The sequence below is a fragment of the Apus apus genome, chromosome 2 (genome assembly GCF_020740795.1).
Source record: "Apus apus isolate bApuApu2 chromosome 2, bApuApu2.pri.cur, whole genome shotgun sequence".
In the NCBI taxonomy this organism is placed as follows: Eukaryota; Metazoa; Chordata; class Aves; order Apodiformes; family Apodidae; genus Apus; species Apus apus.
In genome coordinates, this window is record NC_067283.1 from 124,475,220 (window position 1) to 124,489,646 (window position 14,427).

At 40.6% G+C, this 14,427-nt stretch overlaps 1 protein-coding gene across 1 annotated transcript; it reads left to right on the plus strand.

The window, feature by feature from the left end:
* The first annotated feature begins 706 nt into the window (after positions 1-706).
* GDAP1 (ganglioside induced differentiation associated protein 1) lies at positions 707-12,735 on the plus strand. Its single transcript, XM_051612045.1, has 6 exons — positions 707-802; positions 1,041-1,233; positions 2,617-2,790; positions 6,360-6,454; positions 6,906-7,020; positions 9,303-12,735. The coding sequence occupies exons 1-6, from the start codon at positions 752-754 to the stop codon at positions 9,683-9,685; spliced, it is 1,011 nt and encodes a 336-aa protein (XP_051468005.1). The 5' UTR covers positions 707-751; the 3' UTR covers positions 9,686-12,735.
* Positions 12,736-14,427: the final 1,692 nt, after the last annotated feature.

A 14,427-nucleotide genomic window follows, 5' to 3' on the forward strand; every position in this document is an offset into this window, starting at 1 on the left:
AGGATAAGATGCAGAGGAAGCATTTTCTGATGATGTAAGCTAGGGTTTGTCAGCAGATGCTTTTCAGGATGCCACTTCACATAGGAAAAAAACTGTTCAGTTTTCTAATTTTGTCTAGAAAAAAACCAGTATTTGAAAAGGCTTGTCTCTTGAGATTGAAAGAAGGCATCTGAAGGCAAAAGAAGTGTATATTACTCTAGAGCTTTATTTCTTCTGGCTATAACTTAAGTGCATTTTGCAAGAGTGTTTATACCCATCGGGTGCAATTCAGGATATCTTACTGTGGCTTTTTTTTTTTTTTTTTTTTTTTTCCCCCAAGCCTGTGATGCCAACGTCCCTGAAATTCATAGTGGAAGTACTTGTTCTAGGAGGGGGGGAAAAAAAAAACGGGGGTTTTAAAGAGAGGGGGAAATGGTGCCATGTGACCTTGTTAGCTGAGCATCCATCTTCCCGCGCTCCCCGGGGATGCTGCGGGCGGTTTCCCCCGAGGAAGGACCGTCCTCTGAGCACTGCGGGGAAACGCTGAGGGGAAGACCGGGCTGTCCCCCGCACCCCGCGGGCATCCCCTTCTTTTAACCTCCAGGAGCAGGCCGAGGCGGGGTGGGCACGGCCGCCGCTGCGCGCCCGCGCAGGCCGCCCGCCCCGCCCGGCGCAGCGCAGCGCGCCCCGCCGAGCCGTGCCGAGCTGAGCCCTGCTGAGGGGCCAGGCCGAGCCGTGCCGAGCCGAGCCGTGCCGTGCCGTGCCGCCGGGCATGGCGCCGCTGGTGCTGTACCACTGGACGCAGTCCTTCTCCTCGCAGAAGGTGAGGGGGGCGCGGGGCGGGGGCCTGCAGGCCGCGGCGGGCACCGGGCACCGAGCAGCGGGCGGGGCGGTGCCGGCAGCCCCTGCCGCCCGCGCTGGGTGCTGGGCCGAGGGAGGGGAAGGAGGGCAGCACGGGGGGCCGGCGGCCGCGGCTGGGCCGGGCTGGGCCGGGCTGGCTTCGCAGCTGTCCGGGGCGTGCTTCTCCTGGGGTGTCACCTATGCCCGTGATACCTTTGCAGGTGCGCTTGGCAATCGCCGAAAAAGCCCTGGAGTGTGAAGAGCACGATGTCAACCTGCCGCTGAGCGAGCACAACGAACCGTGGTTCATGCGCCTGAATTCCTCGGGAGAAGTACCTGTCCTGATCCATGGGGAAAACATCATTTGTGAGGCAACGCAGATTATCGATTACCTTGAAGCAACGTTTGTAGATGGTAATCCCATTGGTGTTTCGCTGTGGAATCCTTCCCCTGGTCCCCGTAGCACTGCTGGGGGCAGCTCTGTATCGCTGCTTGTTGGTTTGGTCAGGACTGGAAAATGTTTATAGTCTCACAAGTCACTGGCAGGCACTGGAACAGGCTGCCCAGGGAAGCGGTGGAGGCACCATCCCTGAAGGTATTTACAAGATGTGTAAATGTGCAGTTTAGGGACATGGTTTAGTGGTGGACTTGGCATTACTTGGTAAGTGGTTGGACTTGATGATCTTAAAGGTCTTTTCCAACCAAAGCAAGTCTATAATTCTAAGTAAATGGGCTCTCCCACTAGTTGGTGGTATGGGGTAAAAACTAATTTCCTTAAAAATGAATGTAAGGCCTTCCAGCACCTTTACAAACAGCCATAGGTGAAAACCCACCACTGCCCTCCTCACTGCTTCAGGACTGATAGGAGTCAGCAGTGGCAGCCCTGCGTTGTGCTGACCCTGAGGTGAGACTGCTGTGAAAAATAACGTGTTGAACAGAGAGCTGCACAACTAGTTGCTGTTGGGCAGGGCCTGCTTCTCTGTGAGAACAACAAAAAAAAAGATGCTTAATTCCAGGATAATCTTCAGCAGAAAAAGAGGGAGTACGACAAGTAAATTCTTTTTGGACTCAGAATGAAGAGGTAAAAAGTAGGAAGAAAAAACTCAGGAGTGATCAGATGTAGGCTTTTGTAATTCTTTGTATTGCCAGAAAACAGACTGCCTCAGTTTTTCAAGGCAATGCAAAGTTGTGCTTTTTAGGAGTGGAGAGGGAGCATTTTGTGTTTCAGGAGTTTAGCACTGCAATTTCTAAGGCATGAAGAAAACTTCATTGTTGGGTGATCATAATTTTTATTTAATGCTGGTGCTTTCATCAAATGGGGAGTTGGGGCCTAGGTAGATCAAGGATAGGGTGAAACCTAGTGGTGTGCAGGAATACTTCTAATCATGCTTTGAGCAGGGTTCCTGTACTGCAAGTTTCACAGCATTGCAGCTGTAGTAATGTTTCAGCCCTACAGTGAGAGACCTAAAAGGCTGTAGGCCGTGGTTTCCCATTCCTAGAAGCACAAAATAGGTGCTGAATCCAGTTTTCTGATTTGAAGGCTTCCTAAATACTTGTTTATGTGAGTTGCTGCATGGGAATTGGAATTACTCAGATTCTTTAAAATTAAGTACATGTATATATGTTTCCCTGAGCTGTGATAACACTGAGTTATGGCGGGAACAACTGAAGCTTTCTTAACTGTGACTACAACTTCTGTGCTGGTCGAATGTAACCAAAGAAACTTTGGAAATACTGCCTTTGGTCAGTTACACGATTCTTCTTTTCCTAACTTTTATTTTTAACTTTGTATTGCAGAGGAAGTACCAAGATTAATGCCAGAAGAAGGAAGCATGTATTACCCAAGGGTGCAACACTATAGAGAGCTTTTAGACTCCTTGCCCATGGATGCCTACACACATGGCTGCATCCTGCACCCCGAGCTAACGGTGGACTCCATGATTCCAGCCTATGCTACCAGCAGAATTCGTAGTATGTACCGCTGTAGCTCTGAATGCCTGCCAGTTAATAGGATGTTGCACTCCATCCATCTTGTGTCTTCACTGCACCTTACACATGAAATGTTGAGCACAGATTTCCAGTTTTAGTTTCAGTCCTTGATAATTTGTGCATATACTTTTTATTTATTTTGTAGTCTGTTACGATTTGAAAACGAGAAAGAGGAAGTGTAATTTTTGAGGTGTCTGCAGAATTAATTTTCCTAATGATTGAAAATGTGCTTCTTGTACATAACAGAAAATGGCAGCTGTGACAGCTGTGAGTATTTTATTTTCTGATCTTCCTGTTTATGCATATATAAGTATTTCTAGGCAGCAGTTCCATTACTGCTTCAGTCAAACCACTACACTGAAAGAAACACATTTTTTGTCATTGCAAACTTGTAGTATGTTTACCTACTAAATTGATTAAAGTGGTGCAAATGCAGATAGCCTCAGTGAAACAGAGTCCATTTATCTAGTATATTATAAGAGAATTATCAGGGCCTTTTTGTCTGAGAAATGTACTAGTGTCAACTTGATGCCAAGGGTAGAGAGAAGAAAAATAATTGTGAACAAGTAAGTAAGTAGCTTGGATTTATCAGACCAATGGAAATTGTTAAAACAGAATTTATACCAAAATCCTGCCTACAAATAATGCAACTGTATAGAAACAGGATAAAGGATGAAATGGTGGTCTCACAGAATTAACAGTAAAATGTCCTTTGACTTCCTTGGGTTTGGTGTTACACCTGATGGACTTTTATATACATACCAGTTTCCCATGAAAAAATTCGTTAAGGGCAAAGGAAATAACTGCAGATTATGTTGCCCAGTCCTCTTTATAACAGAGAACCACCTGAAATGAACTCCTGTTTCAAATCCAGTAGTTTGCAGAAATACTTAATTTAAACAGTGTTTAGCGATACTCAGAAAAATTCTTGGCAAATAATCTTTCAGTTCCCATAGCTCTTTAATTTTTTATTTATTTATTTATCTTTTGTTTGTTTATTTGTTTTTGTTTTCATTTTATCCTGGGTTTGGGCACCAGAACTGGACAGCAGATTCTGTTCATTTGTGTGTCAAACAGGGAGATTTTTTTTCACTGTGTGGATGTTCAAGGATTCCAGCATTACTTCCAGCGATAGAACTGGACTGGGAATCCTTGTTCAGATGGCAGTGGATAATGACCTCAGTCTAGCTTTTCAGAACTGCTTGCAAGCTTACAACCCTTTCACCAAGAAACAGCCCGCATCTTTTGTTTTCATTTATATTTTACATTGGTCTGTGTTGAAACATCAATTGGTTGCTTAGGCCAACCAGACCAGACCACTGGGTATCAGGGCCATGTTTTTTCTTAATTTATATCCCTCCTAGCCCTTATATCATGGCAAGCTTTGATAGAACCAAACAGTTCTAGGACAAGAATCCAATCCCTAGAACACACCTGGATAGTGATTCCCTGTTTAAAGTTATGTTCTGAGATCTGTGATTTTTTTGGTCACTGTCAGTGCTTTATATCGTGTTGATTTTTTGGTATGATATTTTAGAATGCTCTGTAGAACAAAATCAGTTACTGCAGAGACTTTGAAATGTAATACAACTGTACTATTATAAAATTCATAATATCACAGAAGCTGATACTGTGTTAGTTGGAGAAGTTCTGTTTCCAGCAAACTGTGTTGTCCTCCTTTAAAGTTCTGGGTGAGTCAGTTCTTTTATTAGTCATGCTGTTATTTTGTAAGATGTGAAGTCAGGCAGCTTTCTTTACAGTTGCATGAGTTAACCTTTAGAAAACATCAGTGCAAAATTAGTTTTCTTTCTGTCTGCTGGAAACTTTTTTGAGCGTTGTGGAGTATTAAGAAGTCAGTTTTGCTGGTCCAATGATCAATGGTTATTTAAAAATAAAGTCTTCATTAAAAGTATCTGGAGAGATTTAAAATGGGTAATTTCAGTGGGAGTAATGAGCTTTTTTTCCCCCCTGAAGTAACATGAGTTATTTATTCTTTTATATCAGTGTCTGTTTGGGTTTTTTCCCTCAAATGCAGGTGCTGTCTGTTGAATTGTACTTCACCTGTGGGTATTATTACAGTACTTCTGTTTTCACGTGGTGATACTAATTTTATTACAGTTCACTTTACAATGTTGTCTTGTGTTCTGTGTGTCCCTCTTATGTTTTGTGTGACTGCATGCCCCTCTAGCTTCTAGTTGGTATAAATTGTTGTCACTTTGCACACACACATTCATATTGGTAGAGCTAAAATTACTTCTTGTCTAAATTGGGATGTTTTCTCATCTTTTATACTTAAAGCATAGCCTGCTTTTCTTGATTTGAGGCATTTTTAATAGCTCGTGGATGTTTATAAGCAATTCCTTTGCTTGTTCAGACTTCTCCTGTCTGGTTTAGTTTTCAACTTTGAAAAGCTGATCTGTCTCAGAGTGCTAGATACAATAAGCCACTAGCCACTTATGTATTATGTTTATGCATACCAAATCTAATTAAGTAAGTAATTGCATATGTAATATTTTAGTTGTGCGGTTACATCCTTCAATTTCTTCATATACTGTGTTGAATGATGGCTTCCACAGTCATGTCAAGTTGAAACAAAGAATATATAAAATAGTGAGTTCATTGTTCTCTAGCAAGAATTTTTATCTGTCTAATTTATAAGACTTAATTGGAACCAATCCTAATTATCAAGTACAAGGGAGAGGTGATTCATGCCGTATAATTATATTTTAGTTTATTAGTATTCTATTACTGGAAGTATTTCTTTTTAGAAGATAACTTACCATTCACTATCTCTTGATACTTTGGGTCTGTAAGTATAGCATTTTCAAGTAAAGTCCTATTTTAAGAAGAGAAAAGGCTATATACATGTAGGATTGTCCCAAAGGAGGCAAGATAGCAAATCAGTAAAATTATTGTAAATTTTTCATATAATTGCTTCTTTAAGTCACATAATGTATATTTTTCTAGATCGTCGATATAATCTGTAACAAACATTTTGGAAAGGGATCACAGATCTTGGTGTCACATTTTAGCTAGCTGAAAACACCTTGGTTCCATATTCAGTGGTACTTAGGCTTTTGCTGTGGAATTATGCATGTGACCTACAGGAAATCTCAGTATGGAACTATCTGCCCTTTCACAGCGTGAAAGGTGTGTTAGGAACACAGGAAATGAGCTACAAAATTATCAGAGACCTAAGGTATTTGTAGCAGATTTTCATCAATTTAGCACAGTTTTTGCCAGCAAAGCGGTTTTATCTGAATAAGAGAAACATATTAAAAAGAATTCCTCATTCTTGCCTGGCAGATCACCACTTTATAGAGTTCATTGCAGATTGATGAGCAGAAGGTTTGTGGGGTGAATTTACCCAGCGTTTAAGTTTTCCAAAACACCATGTTTTTGAATCCAAATGTTGTGGTGATGCTTCATTGAAGTATCACTTCCTGTTTCTCCGGGTTGGTATTTTTACACAATCTATTGATCAGTTCCTGTGGATTGCATTTTGGATTCTTTTGGGTATCTAATACCATTCCTGTGTTTTTTTGTATCAGGCCAAATAAGTAACACAGAATCAGAGTTGAAGAAACTTGCAGAAGAGAATCCAGACCTTCAAGATGCCTATATAGCAAAACAGAAGCGCCTTAAAGTAAGAAAACTCTTTGTGGTTCCCTCCCTTTTATCAGGAGCTTGTTAGTGTCAGATTTTTCCTGTAACAATATAAATATTTGTTTCACCTGTCATTGTCAGTAGTGTCATGCAGTGGTTTAACCCTACAAGGCATGAAGCAGTCAGTACCCCAGATCAGCTACACACTTCAGGTGTGGGCTGAAGTGTTGGACTGGTCCCACTAACTTTGAAGGTAAGTACACATCAGTGCTGGTGTTGGGCTCTTGAGCACCCTGCAGGGTGAGGCAAACCTCAATATCTAGCAATTCTAATATTAGTCTTCTGTTACTTAAATTGCCACCAGTATCCAAGTGGTGTTCAGCTGACTGGTGAAAATAATCACATTTTGCAACATAAGCACAGGAGTAGCTAATTAAAGGTACAATGTACTCTGTGCAATGATTAAAACACTAACCTGTATCTATATTCAGTCTAAACTGCTGGATCATGATAATATAAAATATCTAAAGAAAATACTGGATGAACTGGAAAAAGTTTTGGATCAGGTTGAGACCGAATTGCAGCGGCGAAATGAAGAAACACCAGGTAAGGAATTATACTTTCTAAATCCTGTTGAGGCTTGTGTTTGGGGAGACTGAGTAAACTGGTTGACAGCATCATTGCAGGACTGGTTTTAATGTATCTGATTGAATCTTTTAGCATTTATTGATTTAACCTCACAGAAGGAATTAATACTGTTTTAAATACAAGGTTAGGTTATTGCTGCTGTCAGTACTTAATCACATTTTTGGCATAGTGAGTATAATTAGCTGCACAATTTTGCAGTATTTTATAAGCAAAATAAGTTGTTCTGGATGTTGTATTTGTAGGCTTTAGTTCACTGTAGCGGTCGTGACCTTAATGTTTAAACACAGATTTATTAAGATCTTGTTTAAATACTCTGCTGATATTTTTGGTATATGCAGAATTAGCAATCTGGATAAGTGCTGTAATCATTAAGGTTCCTCCCTTCCCCACTCTCTTGAAAAGCAGTAGTGTTTACAAGCTGTCCACCCAAATGAAAGTTGGATTTTATTTATGTGGGATTAGTTTTCTGCTTATTCAGAGCCTGGTCCAACTTCCAGTGGTGCTAGTTGGAATCCTTCCTATGACTCTGCTGGGAGCTACATGAAGCATCAATCAATACCAACTGCATCTGCTCAGATCAATAACTCTTCGCATTTGGCTTTATAAATAGCTGTTGTAGTATCCGTTACTACCAAGACAGTAGATTTTAACCAGGAGTTGAAAATCCAGGTTAAATTTTCTACTGGCTCAACAGTGAAAGACTTGCAGAAAATGTTTTAACTTACAAAGGATGTTAGGATTTTTATCAGCAAAATAAGTGTCACCATTTCCAGCAGCCCCTTTGCTTTCCTCGCTAAAGATCCTTTCCAGGGAGTCAACTGATACAGTACTGATGAGCATATGAAAACGAAGAGGATTACAGGATTTAGTAAAATTCAGGACTATTAAATGCCTCTTGGAATTTTGTCTGAGGTATTCATGTTTTTTGAGTTTGTGAACAATGCTTCTGCCAGGTCCTGGTTGACCTCTGAGCTTCTGCTTCTCTTGCTACTGCTCAAATCCCTCATTCACTTACTGCTGCTGCAGGCATCTTTCTTTCACACAGGTTAGCTTCTTTGGTCTTTCTTTCCGTCATCTTATTTACTTAATGCACTGGATGAATCCCCATGTGTCCTTTCAGCAGCATAGGTACATGTGTTCTCTGCTGAGGCCTTTCTTCCAGACCTGCATAGCTGGTTGAAACGGACTGGTACCAGCAGTGTGCCACACTGTTGCTTTCCTCCAGTGGCAAATGAGTCAAAAGGGGCATTGCAGAAGTTCTCTGTTTCTGTAGAGGGACTGCTGAATGTTCATGCCAACAGTTTTGCATGCCTGTTGTATAGGAAGAACTGCAAAAGGTGACAAATCAGGAGGAAATGGCATAGTCCTGCTTCAGATCTGGTCTATAACAGAGTACTTACTCTGGCAGCTGTGCTAACTACCAGATTTCATATTCTGGGTTTCAAAAGCTCTTGGTGTTGTCGGTACAGGTAATCCCTTGCAGGTGGTGGTTGTTCAGATCACTGAAGTTAAAGCTGTGATGCTGCCTAGTGGTGGCCACCTGAGCCATCCCTGGAAGATTCACGTCTTTCATTTGACTGGAGAGGGAACCTGGGGTCTTCATCTGTGCTTCTGACTAATGGTGGGCAGTGAGAATATCCATCACTTTTCAAACTTCTCTGTGTAAAAAGCCCATGGTTTGGGGCTTAGGAGGCACAAAGGAAGGAGTGGTAGACGAACTGTCTTCTCACTGAGCTTGTGTGCTTGGTGCAGGTCAGTCATCTTATCTGTTTGTTTTGACTTGAAAGTCTCCAGCAAATTAGCAGTTTTTGAGTGTATGTCATGGAGCTGAGTGACACAGGCAAGACTGTAAACTCTTCAGGCAAGTAGTAGCTTTTCAGTAAAAGCTAAACTGCCTTCCCCCTTTCCAATTCTGTTTAATTCAATTCAGATTTGAGAAATGTAGTTGAGCAAAGTAAGTGTTTAGTGTGGATTTAATTTATGAGCTGAAATGTGGCTCATTTTTCCTTAACAAAATGTAGGCCAGACTGCTGAACTGAAGTCTTTATAATGTTGTGTGAATAATCGACAGGGATTAGTAAAATGTTAATTGATTTAAGTTGGATCGTGGCTGAAATATGGGTTGTGCTTATTAGACAGCATTTTTAAATAGCACTAAACTAAATGTTATCCCATGAAGGCTTCTCCTTGTGCTTGTATTCCATTAGCTTCTAATTTTTTTATGTTTTATCTCTGCTTAGAAGATGAAAATCAGCCTTGGCTCTGTGGGGATTTCTTCAGTCTGGCAGATGTATCACTTGCTGTCACTTTACATCGCCTGAAGTTTCTGGGATTAGCAAGAAGAAACTGGGGAAACGGAAAGCGGCCCAACTTGGAAGCCTACTATGAGCGTGTCCTAAAGAGGAAAGCATTTTACAAAGTTTTAGGACATGTCAACAATATATTAATCTCTGCTGTTCTGCCAACAGCTTTCCGTGTGGCCAAGAAAAGGGCACCCAGGGTCCTTGGCACCACCCTGGTGGTCAGCATGCTGGCAGGAATGGGTTATCTTGCTTTCATGTGTCTTCGGAAGAGGTTTGGCAACATCATGTTGTCATTTAGAACCAGGCAAAATTATAGTTAAACCCTTCTGTCCCTGTTGGTGATCAGAAGGCATCTCTACCCACCAGGAGTATGTCCCAAATGAACTATAAACGTAGAAGAAAGGTTATGTTTGTAAATTAGAACGTTGTCACACAGGAATTGTCTCCTGCTGTTGTATAATTGTATTGGCAAGGCCAAGATATTTGTGAAAAATATATACTGGGGGGGCAACAAAGGAAAAAAGAGACTTTCTTTTCAGATGAGGACTTAGAAGAGCTATGACAATGCTTTTGTGAAGTGGTTATTGTCTCCGTTACCCAGTAGCTGAACTAATTACAATTCTTTTATTTAATAGATACGCAACAGTGTAACAGCTTTTCACTGTGGGTGAAATGCATTTCTGTGCAGAAACTAACATTGTTGAAATAAAAATAGCACTTACTTTAAAAGCTCGAAGTAGGATTTATGTGGAACGTAGGCTCTGTACCTGTCATGTAGAAGAGTGAGTTTCTCTCTATTGATTAATGTATATTGACTTGTAGTTGGACCTTTAGGAATGTGTTAAAAAGTAGTTTTGTGGAGCCACTTTTGTCATGATGTGTTCATGCAGTAGTACAGGAAGAGACCTGAAATACTTATGAACATCTGTGATTTGTGGGCCATGCAAGTGAAATCTGCAGAGGCATCAGCGATCAACAGATGCTAAACTTCAGCTGAAATACAAATGGGAGTGAAAAACCTGACACTTGTCTTTTGCAAGCATTTTGTGTAGCATTTGGCCAGCCAGGTACCCAGCTCAGCTGCAAGCCCTGTCTGAGTCAAACCTACATTATCTTGATGCATATTTCCTGGTTTTGTTGGGGTAGCTGGATACAGTCGTTTCCACATTAGTGTCCCATGTACCCTTTTTTGTTTCCACTCTGAGCACTAGTAATATTTTTCACACTACTTGGTTATGGTAGCAAATGTGTGTGCTTCAATGAAATGTTTGCCCACAACATGCCACAGCCAACTAGAAAACATATGCACAACAATGCGTTTTGTAAAAGTTATTTAAAATAGTTCATTATTTTTCAGTCTGGTTAGGTATCCTAGATAGAAGGTGAAACTAATTTAGCAATCTGCGCACTTATGGAGAGGTGTCATATTCATGGTAAGTGAAAAATACAGGTCAGTTTGGGGACAGATGATTTGTACTGCAGATTATGTGCACTCTTGTATCATGTAGGAAAGGAGTAGAAAAACACTTTGATTACTTCTCACTACTCAGCAGATGCTGAGAGTTTAACTAGGTTTGAACTGAGCTCCTGTTAAAATGAGAAATGCACATTTACCTGAAAGCAGATTCTGAATGATTTTGCAGCAAGAAAGCAGTTGGGAAGCACTGAAAATTCTTGTGACAGTTTAATGAGATTTTTCTATTCTTGATGAATATCTGAGCTCCTCAGAGTTCCATTTAGAAGCTGTAGATAACTGCAACAAGCAAAATGTGGCTTTAAATGTTTGCCTATCAACAACCAGCACTAGCAGGCCTAAGTGCATTTTAGATCAGTGCTGGTGGCTGTGGTCTCTCTGTGCAATTGCTTTTGAGTGTCCAGAAGATCTGCCCTCAAGTTTACTGGAGAGAAATGAGGCAGTTTCTTTTTGGGTAGTCTCACCATCTAACAGATACTAAAATGGATAAAATTGTTGAATACTCCTGTTTATAACTTAAACTTGTGTTAGTTGTCTAGTAAAAGAAGACCTAATCCCATCTAACCTAGGAAACAATGCTTTTTAAAAGTTATTTGTCAAAAAGACAGTTTTATATAATTCTATTTCATGACCCAGTTGTTCTCAAGAACTTGTTGAATTGAATGTCCTTTTGTTTAGAAATGCTGTATTATCTTTAGAGTAAGTTTAATCCAACAATACTATTAATGTGCTGTCATCTTTAACTGAGTTTGTTGTTTATATATTTCAGTTCATCTGCATTTGTAACCAAGAAGTTCCACTAGGTATATAAACACAGAGTAAGGCCTGTAACTTAATGCTTCCCTGGCATGTAGTTCTGTCAGGCCATCTCTACAATATAATTTGACCAAGTCATGGTAAAATGCAATACATATGACTTAGCTTTCTTTAAAATTAATTTATATTTTACTTTTTCCTTCCTCTTTTTTTTAATCTGTTAGTTCTATGTAAGAGCAATTACATTCCCAGAGATGTGCCAGTTTAATTCACACTAGCAGCCCTGTGGGTAAAGGCTAATTATTGATGAAGCAGTTTTACTTCCCCCAAACCTCAGTGTTCTCTGCACTTCAGCTGGCAGTCATTGCCTGCCAGGAGCTGCAGGTAGTGTTGGGAAGGACTGACATGACCGCCAGGTGTCAGTGGTCCTCCAGGGCTGAACTTTGGCATGCCTGGAGGTGGGGAGGAAAACATTAGTTTTCACTAATAAAATATTAGTGATCTCAGTATAAGATGGATGTGAGCATCCTCCTCAGACTAACAGTTTCTCAAGAGCTCTCAGAAAAACTGCTTTGGTCTACTACAGGTTGGTTCTCTGATACCTGTCATTTATGCTTGTGTGTAGTTTCTACACTAGATAAATATGAGGGCAAAATTGAAATAATATTTCACATTAAAATGACTGTCACTGAACAGCAGTTAAACTTGTCATCTGTAGGAACGAGCACGAATAAAACTTGTACTGTGGAAAACTTGGATCCCTAGTTTAATTCGTCTGTTAGTTCAACTGTTTGACAGTCTTGTTTTCATTGCCCTGAAGTACTCTGTGCAACATTGATTTCTATATGGGTGGCAGCAAAAGGCTTATCCATAGTTAAATTCCTCCAAATAGGATGAGATTTCAAAGCACACGTGCTGTATATGGCTCTTTCCCCAGGATAGCTTTTGTGTGGTGCTCTTAAAGTTTCTTTTCAGCCTGGCTTATTTTTTTTGCTCTGGTACCTCTGGACACTATTTAAATTGGAAACACAAGCAATTTATTGGTTTTCATTTACTATTTGCTCTTTTATCACGCATCAGATATATTTCATATTGTATCTTTGTAAGTGGGACCTGCACAATAAACTGATTCTAAGACCATTTTCTGGACTGGTTTATGTCTTTTGTGTCAGTAAAAGAAAGCACATTTGAGGATTACAGTGTTTCTGTAAGGAGTCTGATGCCATTCAAGGAGAGAAGCATCTGATATTTCAGTTTAGATTATGTTCAGATTGTCTTGCATCTATCTGGAAATAACAGTTACAATGATAGTTTAGTTTATCTGAGCTGTATATGCATGAGGCTTGGCAGAAGCCATTTAATAATGTTAAAACCCAGTTAAAGAAAAAGAGCAAACAGTTTTTGTGTTTTCAATTAATCCTCACCCAAAAATAAAGCTTCTCTTCAGAGTGTGACCCTGTTTCTTCGTTTACGTTGTTGAGCTGCAAAAGCTGAGACTCTTTCTCTAATGTGCAGGAGAAGCACATAAGATGTGTCCACAGTGATATTGTCAATGAGACCAAATAATATATGCTGACCAGTGTTAGTCTGCCTATAAGCCTTTTTTGTTTTGTTTCTTTTTGCACTGGAACAGTGTGCACTGGACCTTTTAAGCAGAAAAAGAGACAACACTCCTTGATGCTTGCATGCATTTCCTCTCAAAGCTGCTAGGATCATCTATACAGCTGGTAGGCCTTGAGTTTCAGGATATGGTCTATGGACCAACTTCGTGGTGGCCTTGATGTCAATATTAATCAGAAGTATTCATAGAGACCTTGCTGTGAAAAGCTTATGTCTAAGCAGATAAGAGAAACAAGAATGAATGGAAAGGTCACTGGTTTAATTGCTGATCCTGAGTCAAACCATGACAGGTACACAAAGTATAAATACTTCGTCCAGATTCACATAACTGTATGTCCACTTTTACGTATCACATTTTTAAAGGCATTTTAAAATTACGTTTTAATTTTATGAGAGCAAGGAGCTACTAAATTTTAGAGAGCAGTATGACATCCCCTAATTCGTGCAAATTAGAGATGGCAGTAGGCAGAATGTAAGTGAAAAGTAGTGGCTCCAGCTGGCTGGAGCACACTGCTCTCTGCAATAAGGCATATGACAGATTATTCTTTATGGAGGCCTCCTTAAGTTTATCTCTCTGTTTAGCTGTTGTTAGATAAAGTGTAGGGCTGTGCTTAGGCAATTTATAAGATGTGGTAAAAAATTCATGCGCACGTAGAAAAATCCCAAACAAAATGTGGGGTTTTTTCCCCCCTCCTTTCATTAAAAATAAATGTTTAGATTTGGTGCAGTACCAAGTCAAAGTCAGACACTCAAAATGCAGGAAATTCCAGAAGCCAGAGTTCTTACAATACTGTTAACTTAATAATACAGTACTTCAGTAGCATAGTGAGGTGGATCAAGAACTGGTTGAAAGGAAGAAGTCAGAGAGTTGTAGTCAATGGGGCAGAATCTAGTTGGAGGCCTGTGACTAGTGGAGTCCCTCAGGGGTCGGTACTTGGACCGGTGTTGTTCAATATCTTCATCAACGACCTGGATGAGGGCACAGAATGTACCCTCAGCAAGTTTGCTGATGACACCAAGCTGGGAGGAGTGGCTGACACACCAGAAGGCTGTGCTGCCATTCAGAGAGACTTAGACAGGCTGGAGACTTGGGCGGGGAAAAACCTGATGAAGTTTAACAAGGGCAAGTGTAGAGTTTTGCATTTGGGGAAGAAAAACGCCATGCACCAGTACAGGTTGGGGGCTGACCTGCTGGAGAGCAGTGTAGGTGAA